Source organism: Accipiter gentilis, chromosome W (assembly GCF_929443795.1).
Source record: "Accipiter gentilis chromosome W, bAccGen1.1, whole genome shotgun sequence".
Taxonomy (NCBI): Eukaryota; Metazoa; Chordata; class Aves; order Accipitriformes; family Accipitridae; genus Astur; species Astur gentilis.
In genome coordinates this window covers 11,177,106-11,198,522 of record NC_064918.1, presented here as the reverse complement: position 1 = coordinate 11,198,522, position 21,417 = coordinate 11,177,106, and the positions used below count along the sequence as shown (strand labels likewise).

General features: G+C 39.7%; 4 protein-coding genes across 14 annotated transcripts in view; 1 reads left to right on the top strand and 3 right to left on the bottom strand.

The window, feature by feature from the left end:
- LOC126035259 (uncharacterized) overlaps positions 1-21,417 on the bottom strand; it is a 393,856-nt gene that overhangs the window by 173,969 nt on the left and 198,470 nt on the right. The gene's annotated exons all lie outside the window — the stretch shown is intronic.
- LOC126035242 (ubiquitin-associated protein 2-like) overlaps positions 1-21,417 on the top strand; it is a 247,102-nt gene that overhangs the window by 166,542 nt on the left and 59,143 nt on the right. For 3 of the 8 annotated variants that reach the window (XM_049793526.1, XM_049793528.1, XM_049793527.1), the window contains exons 7-10: positions 1,877-1,931; positions 3,136-3,239; positions 8,138-8,190; positions 20,929-20,996. In XM_049793526.1, coding sequence (XP_049649483.1) covers positions 1,877-1,931; positions 3,136-3,239; positions 8,138-8,190; positions 20,929-20,996 — 280 coding nt within the window. Of the gene's footprint in view, positions 1-1,876; positions 1,932-3,135; positions 3,240-6,915; positions 6,976-8,137; positions 8,191-20,928; positions 20,997-21,417 lie in introns of all 8 variants that reach the window. The other 5 variants (XM_049793524.1, XM_049793525.1, XM_049793530.1 and 2 more) reach the window with 3 other exon arrangements.
- Positions 1-21,417, bottom strand: part of LOC126035365 (ribonuclease H-like) — a 223,521-nt gene that overhangs the window by 173,687 nt on the left and 28,417 nt on the right. The gene's annotated exons all lie outside the window — the stretch shown is intronic.
- Positions 1-21,417, bottom strand: part of LOC126035317 (uncharacterized) — a 271,995-nt gene that overhangs the window by 228,878 nt on the left and 21,700 nt on the right. The gene's annotated exons all lie outside the window — the stretch shown is intronic.

Here is a 21,417-nt window from a genome sequence, read left to right as displayed (position 1 = left end):
TTACTGGCCAGAAAGATAATCCAGAGTGCACTGACTTCTGTGCATCTGAGAGCTGCGACCCCATTATGCCATGGATCAGCTTCCCAGATTGGGGATTTTAGGTGGGTTAAGGAGCGAAGAGCAGTAGAATCGGTAGGCTGAGCAAGGAGGTTCAGAGGCCGAGTTACAATCAGTTGGGTACAGCAGGGTCTGGGGCACTGTTGTTTACGGCAGAGCAAAGAGCACAGCTCCACGTATGGGCTCGGTGAAAAGGGATGGCGATTGCCGGGTTGCAGCTGTTGTTACCTCTTTCCTAACCTCTGTCTGTCCTCTCTCCAACCAATTGTGAAAAGAGAGCAAAGATGGGAAAATGTAGAGATAGATGGCCTGGCCTAGTGTCAGATTTCAGTTCTTCTGTGTTGCTGGATGGGAATCCTTCCTCTGCAGGTTTCTATGGTTCCTCTGTAGCTAGCAGTTGTCATCTTGTATAGGATGTGGGTAAACTCTTTCATCAAGTGTGGGTAAAGCTGTCCTGCTGTTTTGATGCTTATAAGAAGTCCTTAAAAATGTAGGTGGTAGACATTTTAGACGTCCAGAAATGCCCTAGTTCACTGTACAAGTTTTAAAAGACAAGGGGAAGAACGAGTGGTGAGGGGAAGGAAAGGAAAGTCCTTAAAATAGGAACTTCCTAAACTGGTTTTACCATGTCCTGGAGCTACTGTTCTTATTCAGTTTAGGTGGTCCCCTGAAAATAAGGGGTAATTTTGATCCAAATTCGAACAGCCTATCATGGGTAATTCTGATGTTTGGACAACCAGTGTATTGGTGACTTAGGATTATAATTTTCGTGCTCTGGTAAACTTGTAGTTGCTTGGTGACTTATAATTACCACATAATTTTGTCATTAAAATAAACATTGCTTTGTTCTCAGTCTGCAGCTCTCGACGTCCTCCTATTCTTGTAATACAAAATAATATTCATAGTCTTCCTCAAAAAAGCCAACAAACTGGAAAAGCCTCAGATATTGAGGTCCTAAAAAAGGAAAAAATCCAAAACCTATGTAGAAATATGCCACATGTAAGAAATAGTTTCTAACAGTTTATGTAGATGTGTGCTTTATGGATGGTTAAGTAATACAAAAATTTTCATGCCTTGTTGGCACTATGCAACACGCAAAAATAAAGCCATTCACTGTATCGAGAAGCTTGTAAACTGAGGCTGGTAACCAAAATTGGAGGCAACAAATATTTGTTGTTGTTGTTAAAATAGAAATGAATATCCTTGTGGGTGATAACAAGGAAGTTTGAGTAATTTGAATTGGGTAATTTTCATGTCAGTAACTATGATTAAGAGGGAAGCAGAAGAAATGTGTGGTTGCAGGTTGGCAAAAGCACAGGAGGGTAGGGGTAGACAGGTGGGCTGAGTCAGAGAAGGAAACAAATGGAGTATTTAAACTTTCTCCTCACAGACAAGAAGTGACGGGGAATTTCTTGAGAGATCAGGGTACGCAGGGAGGCTGGGATTCTAGAGCATCTTAGGCAAGAGTGAGAAATTTAAAGACAAAATTTTGAAAAATGTCTAATGATTTGGCAATAGCAGTCTCATGTGGGATGGGTCTTTAGGTAAGTCCTTTTCTTGGCATTTGGAGCTACTTTACTAGATACAGAAAAGATAGCAAAGAATTGCAAGTCCTACTGAAACGTGTAGTCTTAGATGAACTGTGGCTTACTTGCGTGTGTTAAGGAAACAAATTCTCCTGTGAGGAAATTTGGGAAGTAAATGATGCTTAACTTTAACTACAGTAGTTTTCTTCTTCAACCATAGTATTTTTTAATGTGACAGACTAGCGATTGGCAGCTCCTATGCTGTTGCTGTTAAATGGTGTTTTCTCTCCTAGGGTTTGGACGTGGCAGAGGGAGCAGAGCGGGGAGGTTTTCAGCTCAAGGCATGGGGTAAGAAACATGCAGAGCACAGATTTTGGCAAGGATCAAACTCAGTGGCAATATTATTTGACAATATTAATATTGCCACTGTATGTATTAATATTGCTGTATGTTTGATAAACCAATATAGATGCAAAAATTCACAGATCTGTTACATGATTAATGGATTATTTTTGTCTTAAACCAGTATTTCTAACTAGACAGACCTATACAAACCTAATGTAAGTTCACTCAGTGTTAATATCTCAAACTTGGAGAACCCATTTGTATCTATCAGTAGCAGCCACATAGTGCCTAGGAGGCTGAAAGTTCTGTGTGGTGCAGATAGTCCTAGGTCTATTTAAAAAAAGATCTGTTTCAGTGCAATGTAGAACGTCCAAGTTCTATATAAAACCAGAAAGACTAGCGATTATAAGCTTTCTCCTGTTTTTGAGGTTTGATGCTTTAGCTGTTTGGACATACATTGACCCTAAAACAGAATCAAAAGAAGTTAATCAGCAGCTCTAAAGTTTGTTCTCAGTTTTGTTGGAATAACTTACTTCAGAGAAGTGTAGCCTCTACTACTTTCACTCAGTGTTTGCCTTTAATGACATTTCATGTAATATCAGTGATGTCACGATGAACAGAAGGCTCATACTACTTATCTAATAATCCTTCTTGTTCATACTTCTAGATGATAAACTGAAAAGAGGTTTTTCTTCAATAATCCTTTTTCACCTTTTAGCTGCATCTGTGTGTTTTGGCATTGGTGTCAGGAGTGCATTCTGAAATAATCTTACTGATGTTCCGACTCCTGTCCTGTGCAGGTCTGGTGCTCTGAAAGGATATGATACTGGTTTCTCATCAGTCAGCCACCTGCTGAGAAACTATCATCTGAGAGGGGCTTATCATTGTGGATATAAACTAATGCTTTATAAGATGGGGAGGAGTAGGTATGCTGTTAACTGCTTTTTCAGAAATTGTTGTTTTGGTTCAGTTTCTCTACAGTAATTTTTTTTTTCAGTTTTCTCACTTTTTTCTCCACTTCTTTTCTCCCTTTTTTATCTGTGTTTGCTCATAGAGGAAAAATTTCTTTTGAAACCAAAACTATCAAGATAAATTACATGGAAATAGAGATGTTAAATCTAATACAACTTCAGCTAGAAATGATGACGCTTGTGTTCATTGAATGATCCATGTGTTCTCTTCCATTTCTTAACTTTTAAAACTCTAGGACATTTAACCCTGCAGACTATACAGAGTCTTCTGCCACTGATGGCTTTGGGACAAAATCAGAGAATTGGGAGACTGGTCAGAATGATGCAGATGATGGAACTGGTAAGATGCTTCAAGAAGTGGAAGGACTGGAATGAAGACCTGTAGCAAATTGCAGTTAAAATAACCATTTTGTTAGTGTTCAATTAACTTCTGAAAAAGTGAATACATCTCACATGACACAGATATTAGTTCATTTTTATAGCTTAACTGCTACTAATGTGCAGAGCACATGCTGTAGCCTGAGTGACACTCTGGTTAGAATGAAAGGAAGGCAATTTTCAATTTTTTTGTTTTGGTACTAACAATCCCTTGAGAGACAAAGGGATTTGAAGTGTTATTGGAAGAACCTTCTTTGTGAAGAACTGTTTAGATATCTTAAGTACTGCTTAAGAGCTCACCTAATGTAGTTAAGGAGTGCAAGTCCTACTAAAAGTGATTGGTCCACAGGCATTGGGCAGTAGGGTGTGAATATCTAAGTAGAAGAAGAAAAAGAAAAGAAAAACTGTTTACAAACATGAATCCACTCAGTGACACTGGGATGGCTTTGGCAGCCCCACTTGTACAATGCAAGAATGTAAGGATGTGAGTTTCTGGGATGGAGGAGAGTTCCAAGATCTGCCACCTTTGAAGAGAAGAATTAACTAAAGCATGAGTGGGCACTTGAATGGAAGCCAAAAGAGCAGTCTGCCTGTCTGAAGATAGAGGCAGCTGTGTGTTTCTGTATGAAGTTTCAAGTTTGAAGTACATACTCCTGGCTAAAGACAAGAGACAGACATAGTTTGGAAAGGAACTGCTTAACAGTGGTCTTGTGGTGATTCAGAAATGAAGAATGTGACCTGCTTGTCTGTGATTGGGGAAAACAGGATACTTTGCTGCTTCCCATAGTCTGTGACAGGAGATGAATACAAAGGAAACGCTGTGTCAGGATGGAGAAATTCATGTATGTTATTGTCCACACTTAGGAGAGATTTTTATTTTTTTTTAACCCCAGCAAAGGGTAACTTTTCTGATCTCTTCATTGCTGAAGCCTACTCAGATTTTTCATCAACCCCTGTGTCAAGGGTGGAAGGAAAAGACTGATGCTGGAGGCCAGGGTGTGCTCCGTTGAGCTCTGCTGTGAGTCTCTTGAGATGCAGCTTTCTAAACTTTATACAAGCCATTTTCCACTTAACCAGAGAAGACAATAACAGGCTCAGAGTTTAGGAGGGCTTATTAGGCAGCTGTTTTGTCACTCTTGAGTGCCTTCTAGTCCAGTGTGGGAGAGTGGCACTGAGTATATTAATGGTTATTGAAAGGGAGCTCTTTTGCCAAATTATGTCATCTTTCCAAGGAATTGCTTTTGAAATGACTTGGTGCTATAGCGCAAACAGAAATGCACTTTTTATTTTCACTGATGTTAGTTTTTCAAATAAGTTTATCAGATAATGAGTTAGAAGGACACCTAATGACTTGAAAATTCCCCTAGGAATACTGATACTGTTGTTCGCTATATGGTAGCAGAGGGCAGGGTATGTTGTCACAAGTATTGCAGAAGCAATAAGGTTAACTAACTAAAGAAAAAAGACATACAAGAAAGGCATGAGGAGACTGGACCAGAGGTAGACTCTCTGTGGAGTTCTGAGTACTAAGCATTTCCTCTTTAAGCCAGTGCTGAGAAAGGATCAACATCAACATTTTCAATTAAAAAGAAATACACTACTTGTTTCCAAAATGTAGTTGCCCCCATATGTGCTCTGAAAGCGCTCTAGAACCTTTTGTCCTGAATTGTTGCAGATGCCAGAGGAATTGAAGTAGCCTGAATGAAAAGTGTTTCTAGGTGCACCATTGTGTAATCCTATAGAATAGCTAGCTGGTTCTGTGGAGGTAAAATTTAGTGTTGTTGGTTGAAATAAAAAAGAGAGTAAAGGGTGAATCTTTAATGGTTCATAACATTTAAATGTAATTGTATTCCAAATAATTCAGCATCGGTTTTCCTGCATCCTAAATTTTATCGAAGTAATGTACAACTGAAAGGCAAAGCGAAGGGACAGGTGGGAGGAAACAAAATGACCAATCCTCATACAAAATGGAATAAACTTGAACAGCATGATATTTTCTTACAGGCAAGCTGAGTGTTCGGTCTCTTACCTTTTTTTGTAATGTGCAAGTCAGTGGGAGATCCTGAACATCAAATCACAGCAGTTCTTATAAATTATGTTGGAGGTGGTCACTTCTCAAAGTAGGTTATAAAAATGGTATTGTATTCTGGTAATTTTCCAATACCTCTACTTTGATAGAGTTTCATAAATTTCACAGAAAAACTTCATTCATTATTATCTTGGTTATGAGCAGCCTTAAATGACTCTGAAACTGAAGAACGACAAGAAAGAAAAAATAAATTCTAGTGTAACTGTCAAGGGGGAAGAAGGGAATTGTGTAGCTTGGAAGTTACAAGGAAGTTGTTGGTTTTTTAGAACTGCTGTAAAAGTCAGAAGGAACATTTTAAGGAAACCTTCAGGTCATTCTAGAATGTGAGTGTAATCCAGAAGGAAAGGATTAGTACATAAGTTTGGAATAGACCAAAATAAAATTATTTGGGGGCTAATATCTATGGCTGATTATTCAAAAAAGGAAAAAAAAAAATCAAACCGTGTGACAGGAAGTGAGGAATTGGAGGAAAATAGCTGAAGACTTGCTGAAAACATATAGTATACTTTTTATTGGCTTTATAACTTTCTAAAACTAAACTTGTTACAAAGGGAAACAGGAAAGAGTCACAGACAGCCATCTAGGTTGAAGTTGCTATGACAAGGATCCTTGAAAACACAAAGCATAATTTCTGTGGAAAACAGAGAACTCTTAAATTGTGATGCTTTGCAAGGCTTGGGGGTAAAGGTTGGGAAGAGGATATATGGAGTTGCAATAATGCCAAGGTGGATTTTGGACTAAAAGGAAATTGATACACTTGTGGCAAGATCAGACTTAAAATCCCATCAATAGGAGGAAGGTGTTAGCACACTGGATTTAGTGCAGAGAAGAGCAGTGAAATAACTGAGGCTGGAAGGATTGAGTTGGGAAGGTAGAGTGTTAATAAGCAACAATAATAAACTTAGCTTGGGTAAACTAATAAAAGGGCGAAGGGTTGTGTCCAGTATTTAAAAAGAGTAAACTCACAGAACCATGGTCGTAAGTAGGAGCAACAGGTAAACGTTTAAACTGAATGTCAGGAAAATGTCCCAAGTATTATTCCAAACAGGTTTGGTCTCCCAAAGGTGGTGGGGGATACTCAAGAGTTGGGCTTGATTTGTCTGAGCTCTTTTTGTGTTTGTTTTAGCAGACTCCAAGCTCCACTGTTAGAGTTCTGACACCAACTTGAGGTTTGTCTTCTACAGAGGCAGGCCTTGCTCTGACTGATGGGAGACAAATATAAGCAGGGCAAATACCAGGATGTATTTCTTTAAAAAAGAAATATCAGAGGAAGGGATCCTGTGCTGGTCAGGGGGAGGGAAAGAAAATCAACTGTTTCTCTAAAAACTGCTGCTTGTTGGGCTTTTCCTCTTTTCTAAAATTTCTGTGGAAATGTGTGGATTAGTCTAGAAATTTGAGGCATTGTAGTAATTTTGCTGTGCTCGGATATGATTATTAGTTATTTTTCAAGTGCCTCGATATTTTGCAGCATGTAGAAACCTCCTGGTTGGGGGCCGTTTGGTAAAATGTGAGCACAAGATGTTTCAGGCAACTCTGTATTGCTCCACAGAGCCAACACAGAGCAGATGTTACCTTGCTCAGGACCTGCCAAATAATTTTGGATTCCAAGGTGTAAACTCCCTCCCTTCTCCCCACTGTGTGTATATCTTTGTGGTAGGCCTGTTTGCCTCACTGGATTAGTACCATTTGACCCTCCTCTGCCCAAGACGCTGCTTTGTAAAGGTGTACAAAAGAATGCACTAATGTAGTGATGACATTAGTACAAACTGGATTTGATGCTGTCTTCAGGGGGCTTGTTTCTGGATGAATGTGTTTCAGAGGGTTCCTGGTTAAGTAAAAGGAGATGATTAAAGCAGTAGTTCTTTTGCTTCTGTACTTGATCAAAGGTGATGGTAGCAGGAACTTTACTGCTGGTATTTTCTTCACTGGGGGTTATGTAGTTTAAATGAAAGCTCTGGTTGTTGCTGGGATAACCTTCCCTCTGCTTACACTGGTGGGCAAGGCCTTCAGCCCTTTTATTGCTCTTGCATGTCTGTGCCTGCTGTTTCCTATGGAAGGGATCAGGTTTTTGCATCTGTAGGATTGTTTCCCATAGTTTTCCCATTGCCGCATGCTGTGCTCCAGTGTTTGCCAAATAAACTCTGCCACAAGTTATGGGAAGAAGTGTTTTGCAGCTACAGTGGAAGCTTATTGACTCTTCTGCTGCCGTTATATGAATTATTTATGTTTTAAAATAAAATTGCTCTATCAGGGGAAGGGATTGGGGTTGTTTTGCCCTGAGGAGAGAGTTAACAGGTTGGAAAGGAGCCTCCAGAGGCATACCTTAGGTCTTGAATCTGAGTATGTTGAAAGTAGGATTATGGAGCAGGTGTCATGGTTGTGTTTTGTTCAGGCTCTGTATAAATTTGTGCATGAAACTGGGAGATCCCGTGGGAGGGTTGAGTAACCTCTTGTTGTCATTGGGGACGTAGGAGGAAGTTCTTCCAGTGTTTGGGATTAATCACTGGTTGCAGACATGCATTCGTGCAAATTATGTCTGGTACCATAGTGGCTAAGAAATGCCTGAAATCAGAAATTAAAGGGGGAAAAAAAACCCTCCCAAAATCTTAAATCTGCAGACCAATTTTCTAGAGCTTCCCATGTTCCCAACCACCATCTCCTTGCTTTGTTTTCATAATGAAAACAGGATTGCTTATAAAGCAGAAGGGTTGAAATACAACATTGTGCTTTTAGCTTGTAACTGTTTTCTTTCCTTCCCCAAATTACAATAGGAGCGTGGAAAAACTCAATAGAAGAATGGACAGCAGAAGACTGGAATGAAGATGTAAGTGTACCTTGTTGGATATACCGATTGATTATTTACCTTTTTCAGAGTTTCTGTGTTGTCTTCAAAAACTGTTCGAAGTGATACTTTGCTGTAGGCACGCAATGATATTTCTTACTGTGTTTCTTGATGTAATTCCTGTTTAAATATATATATATATTTAGATAAGCTTATTTTTAAAATAAAATTTAATCAAGAAATATTAATTTATTTTGGTGGGTGGACAATACATAGATAATAAAATTTTAAGTATTATCCCAAATTAAGTATTTGTGAATTATAGTTCTTCACTGCTCAATGCTGATGGGTGTTAACTGCATACTTCCCCCTACTATTGTGTAGGTATTTAAAGCCCTATTATCACAAGACTTTTATATAATTCAGTGCTGAAGCTTACTATCAACTTTAGACTCCTCATTTGTTGCTTTTTGTTTGAAATCTGCATAATTGTTCCACTTAGTCCACTTCATGTTCATAATATTAAAAAAGGAGCTAGTAGTATGCTGAAGTTAGCACTTAATTGCTTCATTCCTGTTGTTTCATCATGATGTGTTGTCTAAAGTACTACAACAATTTTGGTTCTCATTCTTTATCAAGCAAGAGATGTCTTCATGTCTGCAAAATATTTGGCATTCGTGATCATCACATGGGTGAAAATCGCATTTGTGATTTTTAGTTTTCAGTTATTGTATTAAAGCTTGAGCAGTTCAGAAAACAAACTAGATAGCAAGAAATATGGAAAGGAAAACTTAGCTTTTAAGAAGTTTTTCATATTTTATAGGAACATCCATTGTTTCAAGTTGTCTCGGAAGTCATCCCTTTTGCCTCCTCCTGTAGGGTGCCGTGTCAGTGTTATCCCTAGAAATGTGTGAATGTGTCATATACCAGATATGAAAAATCTGTCCTTACCTAATGAGAGGGCTGTGTCTTTTGAAAAAATTAAAAGAAACTCTAAAATTCCTAGGTTTTCTGTATCAGTTACTGCCATCAAAAGCTGGCATCTTTTTTAAACCTGTCCTCTATTTCTGCAGTATATGCTAGAGGTGGACTAAGGGCTAAGGATAGTGAAAATTTATGGCCTTGTTCTCACCCCTGTTTGATGCTGGTACAATACAGCATTTGTAGTACGGGAGGGGTGTTGAGCAATGCTGACTAGGGATATAATTTTTTTTTTAATTAATTATTAAACCTGAGTAATTTGCACATGAATCTTGAAAGAGCAGCAGATGAACTCTCTAGCCTGTTGTTAATTTTTATTAATTTTAGAGTGCTGGAAAAATCCCTGTAACCTAGAAGAAAGTCGTTCATGTGCTGATGTTCAGAAAGAGTGAATGAAATAGTGAGCTGCAGACAAATTAGCCCAAAACATCTCTGGGGGGAAAAAATAAAGGAAAAATTGATTTATCATCTGATTTAAAAAAAAAATAGAAGTGTAAGAATACAGCTCGTGCCATTCAGTGTAGTTTTATGGAAAATAGGTCCACTTCAAATAAACCTGATCTTGGTCTTTAAGTAAATTACAAGTTAACTGTGAAGATAGAGTATGTCCTTGTAAGAGATTTGATCTACATCTTTTGTTCTAAAAATAATTACATGCTGTCACAAAACACATTAAGTGGATTAAAATCTGCCTTGCAAATTTCAGCCAATAAATCTTTTGCAGGAGGACCCTTATTGAGTGTGAGCATTTCTAGGAGGGCTATAAAGGAATCCAGTCCCAGGCCAGATGCCATCTAGTGTCTTTATCAATGATTTGGAAGTAAAAATATAATCACTGGTGAATAAAATGTGTGGGAAATCCAAAAATTATTGGAATAGCAATTAAAAGTAAGCTAGTCATGCAGAGAAATTTGGACCTCTGCTAGACTTAACCTGTTCAAATGACAAATGCTTTAATATAGCCAAGTGCCCATTTGTTTTATAGGAATAAAGGCGCACCTCCAGAACAAGGGGCTTTTTTCTGGAAAGCAGCAACTGAAAAATTTTCAGGATTGTAGTGGATGATGAAAAAAGAACAGCTCAGCATGATCTCCTAAAGGGCTGATGCTGTGGTAAAAAAAAAGCTTATTGTAGTCTTTTTGCCTGTAGGCGCACTCTTCCCTGTCTCTTAATCATTCTTGATTTATGTATGTAGACTCTCCTGAACTTGATTCTGAAGTACCGCGTCCAATTATTCATTGCTTTTACAAGACAGAAGTTGTGGAAAATAGCTGAAAATTATTTACTGATAGAATTGGTGCTTGAGAGTGAGATTTTTAGTTTACTGAATCTGAAAAGGTTACGTTATTAGCGTATGATGGGCTCTGGTTTTAGTCTAGCAGAAAAAGGCATAATATGAACCTGTGGCTGGAAAATGGAGCTGTGCATTTAAATGTATAATAAACAATTCTAGCAGCATGACTACTGATTAAAACAACCAAGGAAGTTGATGTATTTGCTGTCTGCAGATAAAGACCAGGTGTTTTTCTGAAGAATATTTTTGTTTAAATGTGGTGTTCTCTAGTCAGATACAAGTTAGGAGCAGGTGAGTGAAATGTTAAGCTGAGAAGGATTAGATTTTTGTGATCTAATAGTCCTGTCTGGTATTTATCTTTAGTAGTTAGTATTGAGCAAGTATAGTAGGTTGTCAGCATGCTCTTAACTAGAGTGGAAACTAGTTGCAGTGAAAATAGGAGGTTGTATTTTGTTAAAGGGATATTCAGGGCATAGACAATGAAGGACCAGACAAGTGTTGAGGTACTGTAGATGGCTCTGGGTTTTCCTCTTAAAATTGTGATCATATTCTCCTGGTTAAAGAAAATAAAGTTTAACTACAGAAACTATCACAAGGGGAGAAATAGAATACATACAAATTGCTGGAAAGTGGATGAAGGCAAACATTTTCTGTACAATATTGGAAGTCTTAGTTTTTATTTGAAACAACAGCAACACTTAAAAGGAAAAAAATGTATTTTAGTGGGAGTGTTTCCTTTATCAGGAAGCAGCATGAGAACTTGTTTTAATTTCTTTAACTTCAGTACATCATATCAAAACAATAATAAGGTTTTGTTATTTCTGATTTGTTGATGTTGAGTTTTATGAGGATGCTGGAGTATATTTTCCTGTTCTCCTCACCTATCAACTGGCCATAGGAGCAGGTAGTTAGTTGTTAAATATATTGTCTCTTTGGTGATTGGAGAATGATTTTTATCATAGGAACAGGAGCTGAAAAGCACAGGCATTTCACTGCAGATGGAGGAAATACTCTTGTGAGGCCGATGCTTGCAAATGGTTCACGACCGTTCATTCAGTGCTAGGAAAATGCCAGAGCCTCAGTGAAAGATTTGCAAGTGTAGTGTACAGTGAGCATAAATAACTTTGTTAGGCGCCGATAATACTACTTCTAAGAAATACTAAATACATCTGTGTAATAAAACTTTTCAGCTGCTGCTGCACAAAGTACGTGTTTTGACGAATGCCGTAATCCCAGCAGACTTCTGAATTAGGTGCTCGATTGGAGCTTGTGGCAGTGAGTTTGCCACAGGGTGTAGTGTAAACTTCAATGTAGCTGAGCTGGTAGCTGGAGACTTGTGTTCTGCATGCTGGCTCACCTGAAGAGAACATTTCGTCTCTTATATGTCAAGCATGCTTTTGTGTTGTCGCAAACATCCTCAGCCTCCTCAATTTGCTTAGTTTTCAGGGTTCATCAGTTTTTTGGCCACAATTAGTCTTATCCTGGGTTATGTGAGCATAAGAAACTGTTGACATTACAAAGAATTTAATATTTAACCAAGGGATTGCAGACCATAGGCTGCTGCTCGTGCCATTAGCTGGCCTCCTTTTGCCATATAATGCAGGAGTCTCATAACACTACAAAAAGTACAGTACACATTGTTCTAAAATGTACGGTGGGGAAAGGGCTGAACAGTAGAGAAACAGTCTTTTTAATTGCAAATATGCTTGAGCTGAATCTTCTTTCTTCGTTTTGGTCAGTGCATAGAGTTGTGGGCTGGCAGCATTATGCACAGGACAGAGTTGTGTTCCAGAAAGATGGAATTAAAATACATTGTATTGTTACCAAAAAAGCCGGTCAAAGAAACTCTCTAAGACTCGATTTTGGAGTTTTAGAAAGCAGGCATTCTTTATTGCAGCGCTGGGTGCACGGGGGATCGCTCCACCTATCGTGCACACCGTTACCTACAGCAAGTAAAATTTATATTGTTCTAGTCATATGCATGTAGGGTTTAGGGATTAATCCGTGCGGGGCCCGGACGACGGAACACCAATGTGATGATTAAAGTCGCCAGTTTATTGAGCTTAGCTAATCATTTTTATACAATTCTCTAAGTTGTTGAGAGACTTTGATTGGCTACTACATGCAAGCACTTGGTGTCCACACGCACAAGCATAAGCGGTGATTGGTTACATTGGTACTGTCCACGCGCGCAAACACAAGACATAATTGGTTGTGTTAATTAAAGCATACAAGACTTGTCTCAGTCCAATTGGTCAAGATAAGCCCCTGAATTGAGGTTGTTTGTGCCAAGTTCCCTTTATCGTGGAATGTGCACCTGTGTTTTCCTAATTGGGATCTATCTTCTTCTATCTTCTTATTTATTCTGTTCAAGGCCTTCTAAAGGCACCTGGAACAGTCTTGTGACCATGAGCTATTTTCAGGCCCAATAACTAAGTTCCATATAACTGAACCCTACATATGCATATTCATATTATCATTTACATAGTGCCCACCCTTTGGTCATGCGCAGTGTGGGTCATCTCTTTTTCCTAGTTAGCTGGTCTTGGCAAGTTTTAATTACAAAAACTCAGCAGAACTCAAAGCTTATCATCAGGGCCCAAGGCACATCAGGCCCAAGGCCTCCTGTCTGTTGGCGCCTTTAGCGCATACTCAAGGTTTTTCTTATCTGATTAGTACATACCAAAATTTCAAAGTTATTGAAGCAAGCAAAAGTTTGTCACTATAGCGATACAGTAAAATTTTTCCTTCTTATGCCTTTATTCAAGGCATCAACCCCCCCCTTTTATTGAGACTTTGGACCTACAAATCCAAAGCCTCAATACCCAAACTTAATTTTCATGTACATTCGACTACAACAGCTACAGCATTGAATCATTACACAGGCTAAGATGCATACACAGATTACAATTATTGCAATAATGAATAGATTTTTCAACCAAGTCCAATTAGGTAGCCATGAGGTAAGTTTGTGCCATAACTCCTCAAATCCCCAGGACGTATTGTCCTTCGTAACTTGATGTAAGATTTTTGTTTGTTTCCAAATCTCTGCTAGATCAGTAGAAATTCTGCCACTTTGATCTACATATGTACAGCAGCTCGTATTAACAATTGTACAAACACCTCCTTGTGAAGCCGGTAGTAAGTCAAGAGCCATTCAATTTTGCATCACCACATGAGACAAACTAGATATTTCAATTTGTAATGCCTGTATGGCATCAGTGGTTCTGTTTTCAATGTCCTCTGTTACAGCTGATATATTTACTATTGCCTTTTCCAATTCACTAACTCCAAGCCAAGGGATAAACCATCTGGCAAAACTGTGGAATCCTGTGGGATGATCTATAAGGGGGTTATGAACCCTCTTGGTTCATTTGAGAAAAGTTTTTACCCATCCGCTCTGTTCATGTAGCTTGTCAATTATTGTTATATTGGGGACTACGGCTCCTAATGTGCATGCTCCTTGCCAATTGGGAGGTAGTACTTTTCGAGCATGTGTTCCGCATAACCAATACCAACTGCTTCCTTCTGGGACTTGGAGGCCAAAGTGATTTGATGTATCTATATGACTTAGTGCGGGCCTCCAATATGATCCGGTCCTGTTACACCCTTGGAAACATCCTGCAAAAGTTTTGTCATTTCGTTTAGCAGTGTAATCTCACACCCATCATCTCCAGACTTAAGGGTGTAGAAGCTTGGAGAGTCATTACCTGGCCCATATAAGCATACAGTGGAATTTAGATTATCTTTTATCATGGTAACTTGTAACTTTCCTTCTTGTCTTTTTCCAGAAAGGCTTGGCCACCATGCATTGTCTGGATGTCCCTTACCATTTTGTGGATTGTTAAATAATGATACATTTATTGGCAGTGGCACTCCTATCAAGGGTAGGACTCGGCTTTGTCCGGAGGTTGGCATTTGGGTACAAATCCAACAATCACTTTTGCAGAGTATTCGAGTTATATTTTGTGTTAAGATTAAGTGGAGGTTCAGATCCCAAGATGATATCTGGCACACTTGACTCATTGCTACCATAATTGTTACAGACAAAAGATGAAAATCAGTCATAACTTTTTCAATTTCAGCTTAAGGGGAGACTTTTGTTCAACTGTCCATGAGGTTGGAGCCCTTTTAATCCTGGAATAATGAATCCATGGGCCTTTCCCTTGGACCTTGACAGCTGTATAAGTAGTCAGGAGTACCTGGAATGGTCCCTTCCACTTCTCAGTCAGTGGCTCTGAATTCCACAACTTGATGTAGACCCAGTCTCCAGGTTGAAATGGATGGGCTGGTGTATCTAGTTCTAAGGGCCTGCTTGTTATCACGTACTTCTGCAATTCCTGTAAAGTCTTTCCCAAGGACATTAAGTAATTATTCAAGTCCATTTCCCCTTTAATGTGGATTGTTCCTGGTATATGTGGGGCCTGGTAAGGCCTTCCATAAAGTAACTCGTAAGGGCTCAAACTGTTTTTACCACGAGGTTGTATTCTGATTCTTAACAGCGCTAAAGGTAGTGCTTGCATCCAAGTCATTGATGTTTCCTGACATATTTTTCCAATCTGCAATTTAAGTGTATAGTTTATTCTTTCTACCTTTCCACTTGACTGTGGCCTATAAGGAGTATGGAGATCCCATGTTATGGCTGAGTTTTTACTCAATTGTTTTATAACTTCAGCAACAAAATGTGGTCCTCTCTCTGAGGACATTCCTAAAGGAACACCGAACCTCGGGATAATTTCTTTTAACAAGATCTTAGTTACTTCTCTGGCTTTATTGGTGTGACAGGGAAAAGCTTCTGGCCATCCAGTAAAAGTATCAACTAGAACAAGGATGTATCTATATCCCCTTTTTCTAGGTAGTTCTGTAAAATCAATTTGCCAATAGTCTCCTGGGGAATTTCCTCCTTTTGTAACCCCCAAAATCAATTTATTGCTAGTATTTGGGTTATTTTTACAACAAATTTCACATTTTCCCATGATGGATCAGATAATTTCTGTCATTGCTCGGCTTATAACTATCTTTTGAAGATGTTTTACTAAATTTTCAGTTCCCCAATGTACTTTATTATGTTCTCGTTTAGCAATTTCTCTCATTAATGAGGGTGGGATCACTATTTGTCCTGTGGGTGTAACAGCCCACCCATCTGTTTGTTCCTGTGCCTGTAAGGCTTTTATTAATTTAACATCTTTACTATCATATTTAGGTGGTATTTCTGGTAAAGTTATTTCTTTTTCTGGTAATAATGCCATGATGCCTGTTTCTGCAGCCTCTTTGGCAGCTTTATCTGCCAATTGATTACCTATTTCTGGTGGGTTTTTTCCTGTTTGGTGGGCTTTGCAATGCATTATTGCTACCGCCGTCGGTTTTTGAATACTCTCTAATAGTCCTTGTATTTGTACAGCATGCTTGCTTTCAGTTCCTTGTGCTGATAGTAGTCCTCTTTCTTTCCAGATGGCTCCATGGGTGTGTACAACTCCAAAAGCATACTTAGAATCTGTCCAAATATTAACTTTTTTCCCTTCGCTCAGTTCCAACGCTCGGGATAAGGCTATTAGTTCTGCCTTTTGGTCTGATGTTTTGGGAGATAAGGCTCGTGCCTCTATTATGCCATCTAAGGTTGTCACAACATATCCTGACGGTCTCTTCCCATCATGAACAAAACTGCTGCCGTCAGTATATAACTCCCAGTCTGGATTTTCTAATGGAACATCTTTAAGATCTGGCTGGCTAGCATATATTTTCTCTACAGTTTGTAAGCAATCATGTTCTGGTGAACTCTCCACTCGATCAGTGGAGAGGAATACTGCAGGATTTACAACTGAAGTGGTCTTGAGATTGATGTCATCTTGTTCTAGTAGTACCATTTGGTATTTCAGCATACGGCTGGGGGACAACCAATGCCCCCCTTTTTGTTCTAAAACTGTGGCTACCATATGTGGTACATACACAGTAATTTCCCGAGTTTCTGTTGCAATTAAGATGTCATTTACATATTGTAATACAGTTCCTTGTCCATTTTCTTTTCTCCAAATCTCTAATTCCTTCGCCAGCTGATTTCCAAAAATAGTTGGGCTATTCTTGAAGCCTTGTGGTAGAACTGTCCAAGTATATTGTGTCTTTCGCCCTGTTTCAGGATTTTCCCACTCAAAAGCAAAAAGCTCCTGACTTTTAGAGTCCAAAGGGATGCAGAAAAAGGCATCTTTCAGATCTAAAACTGTAAACCAGCTTTGTTCACTGGTGAGGGTAGTTAGTAATGTATACGGGTTTGCAACTACTGGATGTATATCTTGTACTATCTGATTTATTGCTCCAAGATTCTGGACTAAACAGTAATCTTTTCCATTAGCTTTCTTTACTGGTAAGATAGGTGTATTGTATTTTGGCTCACATTCTACCAGCAACTTACATTTCAAGAATTTTTGAACTATTGGTACCAAGCCAGTTCTCACTTCTAATTTTAAAGGGTGTTGTTTAATTCTTACCGGTGACGATCCTGGTTTTAGATCAATTCTTACTGGTTTCGCTCTCTTAGACCTTCCTGGAACTTCTCCTGCCCAAACGATGGGAATCACTGCATCTTCTATTTCTCGAGGTATCTTGTCCCTTTTGGGATTTGTATCCTGTAACAACAAGGCTATGGCTTCGACATATTTAGATTCTGGGATTAAAATTTCAACTTCCCCATTCTTGAATCTGATTTCAGCTTCTACCTTTTCAAGTAAATCTCTACCCAATAAAGTTTTCGGAGAATTTGGCAAATAGAAAAACTGGTGAGTAACCCATTCTTTCCCCAATTTTAATTTTAAATGTTTAAAGAAGGGTCTTGTTTCATGGGTCCCTGTTGCACCAATAACATTTACGTTTTTATTACTCAATTCTCTCTCTAAAGTATTTAAAACAGAATAGGTGGCTCCAGTGTCTACCAAAAATTCAATTTCCTCATTTCCCAGCTTAGCTATAACCAGAGGTTCTGCTGGGGGAGAGGTTCCTCCAGTCCCTATCAGTCCTCTCTCACTGCTTAATTCAAACGCTTCTCTCAGCACAGCCACAAACACACTTGATTCCTTTTTCTTTTAACATTCCTAATCCTTATCTCACTTGTAAATTCCTTGTAAAAGCGGCTGCCAGTAAATCAGCCTCTTGTTGCTTTGCTCCTCTTTTTTTTTTTTCTCTGCTCAGTTTTCTGCTTTTCTTCATGCTCATCGTATACAAACACAGCAACACTCAAATTATTTCTCTAAATCAGGGGCCGTTTGACCCACAAGGACACTAATTGTGAGTGCATCATTAAAATTTTGTTAGCAGAGCTTGTCTGAGTCCCCCAGAATCACTGGGACGCTCGTCAGGTCTCTGCCTGCATTCTTGCACTTTTAGTCCAATTTACCCATTTACCCCTAGTTCTCCACATGCCCTAATGGTTTCTATTAAATTTCAGAGCCCTGTCTGACAAATGGCTCAGTCTCCTACATTGTTTTAGTCCCAGTTTTGATCTTTTTTTTTTTTTTTTCTTCCCCCCCCCCAGCCTGTTCTGCTAGTTCTGCTCAGGGAAATTTAACACTCACCCTTCTCCTTTTCCAAAGCTAAAATGAGGGGATCACTAGGTGCAAGATTTATACCGCATTCCTTTTGCCACTCCGGATGTCTCCTCAAAGTAAAGAACATATCCGCATACAACACTTCATCCCACTTTCCTTCTCTCCTCAAGAATAACATTAATTATAATAAGGTGTTATAATTTAACGTACCATTCATAGGCCACTTTCCCCATCATCCAATTTATACAGTGGCCAGCATTGATTACAATACTTAATCAAATTTTCCCTTGTTGGGACCCCACCCATATTAAATGTGAATAACAGAACAATTAAATGATCCAAGCAAACGAAACAAATCTGTATTTCCAATAACCAAGTTCCAATAACCGGGCACAATTATATCATTCACAACCACAGCAGTATTACCGGTCCAACCGGCCGGGGACTCTAACCCTGTACAATCACAACAGTATTACTGGTTGGGGGGACTCTAACCCCAATCAAGCTTATTACTGGTCCAGCCAGCCGGCCGGGGACTCTAACCCCGTAGATACTCTAGAGCCGGGGACTCTAACCCCGTAGTCAGGGGACTCTAACCCCGGCAGGCACCTTTAGTCCAACCTCTGCGGGCTTTACGAGCCCTCTCTCTGATGAGGCAGACAGTCCAGGGACTCTAACGCCAGACAGTCAGGGGACTCTAACCCCAAGGGAGAAGAAAGAATGCCTTCTCACCTTTCCAGGGGACTTGCCTTGAAATCTTCGGGTCTGGGTATCAGAGGTTCTCCCCGAGAAATCCTTGGTGCCAGCTGGAGGTCCAGAGATCCCACGGAGCCATCGATGTTCAAAGGCAGGGTCCCATCTGGGGTGCCAAATTCTTACCGAAAAAGCTGGTCAAAGAAACTCTCTAAGACTCAATTTTGGAGTTTTAGAAAGCAGGCATTCTTTATTGCAGCGCTGGGCGCACGGGGGATCGCTCCACCTATTGTGCACACCATTACCTACAGCAAGCAAAATTTATATTATTCCAGTCATACATATTCATATTATCATTTACGTAGTGTCCAGCCTTTGGTCACACGCAGTGTGGGTCATCTCTTTTTCCTAGTTAGCTGGCCTTGGCAAGTTTTAATTACAAAAACTCAGCAGAACTCAAAGCTTATCATCAGGGCCCAAGGCACATCAGGCCCGAGGCCTCCTGTCTGTTGGTGCCTCCAGCAGTGCATACCGTTGACAAAGCTCAAGGTTTTTCTTATCTAATCAGTACATACCAAAATTTCAAAGTTTTCAAGCAAGCAAAAGTTTGTCACTACAGTGATACAGTAAAATTTTTCCTTCTCCTGCCTTTGTTCAAGGCATCAGTATTGACAGCAAAGGAAGGGAAGGAAATGGAGGGAGGAACTGTGGTAGTATTCATTTTTTCATGACACAGTGTGTTGCACATAAGTGGGTGCTAGGAGAGTACATGAAACATTTGAACTTTGCCTCAGAGTAGTAAAGTGATTTGCTCCCAGTCAGCCCTTCTGCATCCTGCTTAAATCAACAGTGTTTCATAGGAGAATCCCAATCAGATGACCGCGTTCAGGGATGTACGTGCTTTCAGTAGAGCTGCCCGTGGGATGGCAGATGAAATTGGCTCATGTCCGTGAGGTCCTTTAAACTGGGCTGCTGGCAATGTATGCAATTAAAAATGCATAATTTCCTGGAAGAGCCGTATTCAAATGTCACATTCTAAAAGGGATTCTTTGTGAATGTTTGAATAGGTCAGTGTCATGGTTTAACCCCAGCCAGCAACTAAACACCACACAGCCACTGTCCTGGTTTCAGCTGGGATAGAGTTAATTTTCTTTCTAGTAGCTGGTATAGTGTTATGTCTTGGATTCAGTATGAGAAGAATGTTGATAACACACTGATGTTTTCAGTTGCTGCTAAGTAGTGTTTAGACTAAAGTCAAGGATTTTTCAGTTTCTCATGCCCAGCCAGCGAGAAAGCTGGAGGGGCACTAGAAGTTGGCACAGGACACAGCCAGGGCAGCTGACCCAAAGTGGCCAACGGAGTATTCCATACCATGTGATGTCACATCTAGTATAGGAACTGGGAAGTGGGGGCGGGGAATCGCCGCTCGGGGACTAGCTGGGTGTCGATCGGCGGGTGGTGAGCAATTGCCCTGCGCATCATTTGTACATTCCAATCCTTTTATTATTGCTGTTGTCACTTTATTAGTGCTATCATTATCATTATTAGTTTCTTCTTTTCTGTTCTATTAAACCGTTCTTATCTCAACCCAGGAGTTTTACTTTTTTTCCGATTTCCTCCCCCATCCCACTGGATGGGGGGGGAGTGAGTGAGCGGCTGCGTGGTGCTTAGTTGCTGGCTGGGGTTAAACCACGACAGCCACTTAGCTGTTATTGCCGCCCTTAGCAGAAATGCCAAGAAGGAAACACAAATGCTAGTTCACTGTATATGTCTGAATGCAAACCTGCCTCCACTGGTGATGTGAGCTGAAATGTAAAACACAGGAGTATGTGAAATGAGTGAGTGGGAATGGTGCAATGTGTTAGACTTCTGCAACAAGATTTATCAGAGCTACTCTATGGAGTCCTAAATTATGTCTGCACAAGGTATCTTTACACTGATGACATACCAAATGTCACATTAATTCCTTGCTACTGGTATATTTTTCAGTTAAACTATTGCCCAAACTGATGTAGTTACATTGGTATACCATTGTGTGTGTTCGGTAGATCAAATTTCCTGACACTTCAATTAAATTGGTACTTGATTCTGTGGAGGAGACTTTGCTGAAGTTTGACTACATGTTTTTGTCTTTTTAAGCAGAGCTGCAGCATAACTGGTTGTAATGGTAGTTTGACTTTACTTTTATCTGACCAAGATGGAATTTCTGCAGATGTCGCAGCAGTGAAGCGTGAGCATGTGTATGATTAAAATACCTTCCCCCCCCCTCTTTTTCAGCTTTCTGAAACAAAAGTCTTCACCGCTTCTTCTGTTCCAGCTGAGAATCATGTGACTCCTGGGCAAAGGTAAGCTCTTCTTCCATGGTTTCCCTATAATTTAAAAACCTTCTGCTTGGTGAATCAATGTTAGCTTGCACATATAAAATGTTGACTAAAATACAGGGCAGCCCTGGTCAGAGATTGGTCAAGCTAATTTCAAAATTGTGAAAGCCTTGCTTGCAAATCGTTGGTTTTGTGGGTTCCTGTGTTACCTATTATTGACTACAGAAGTGGAGCCAAACTTACCAAATCCACGAACATAATACTGAGAAGACCCTGTCTTCTGCACAAAGACCGCTTACAGGCAGGAACAAAAGTAGCTGGGAAGAAAAGTTTGCTGCTGTTGAAAAGGAAGCACTGGCTTTGCTGTCCAGAAAATGGAAAGCCTGCCCCTTGTAGATGCAGAAATTGTTCAGAACGTAGTGCTTTGACAAATATGTTAACAGAA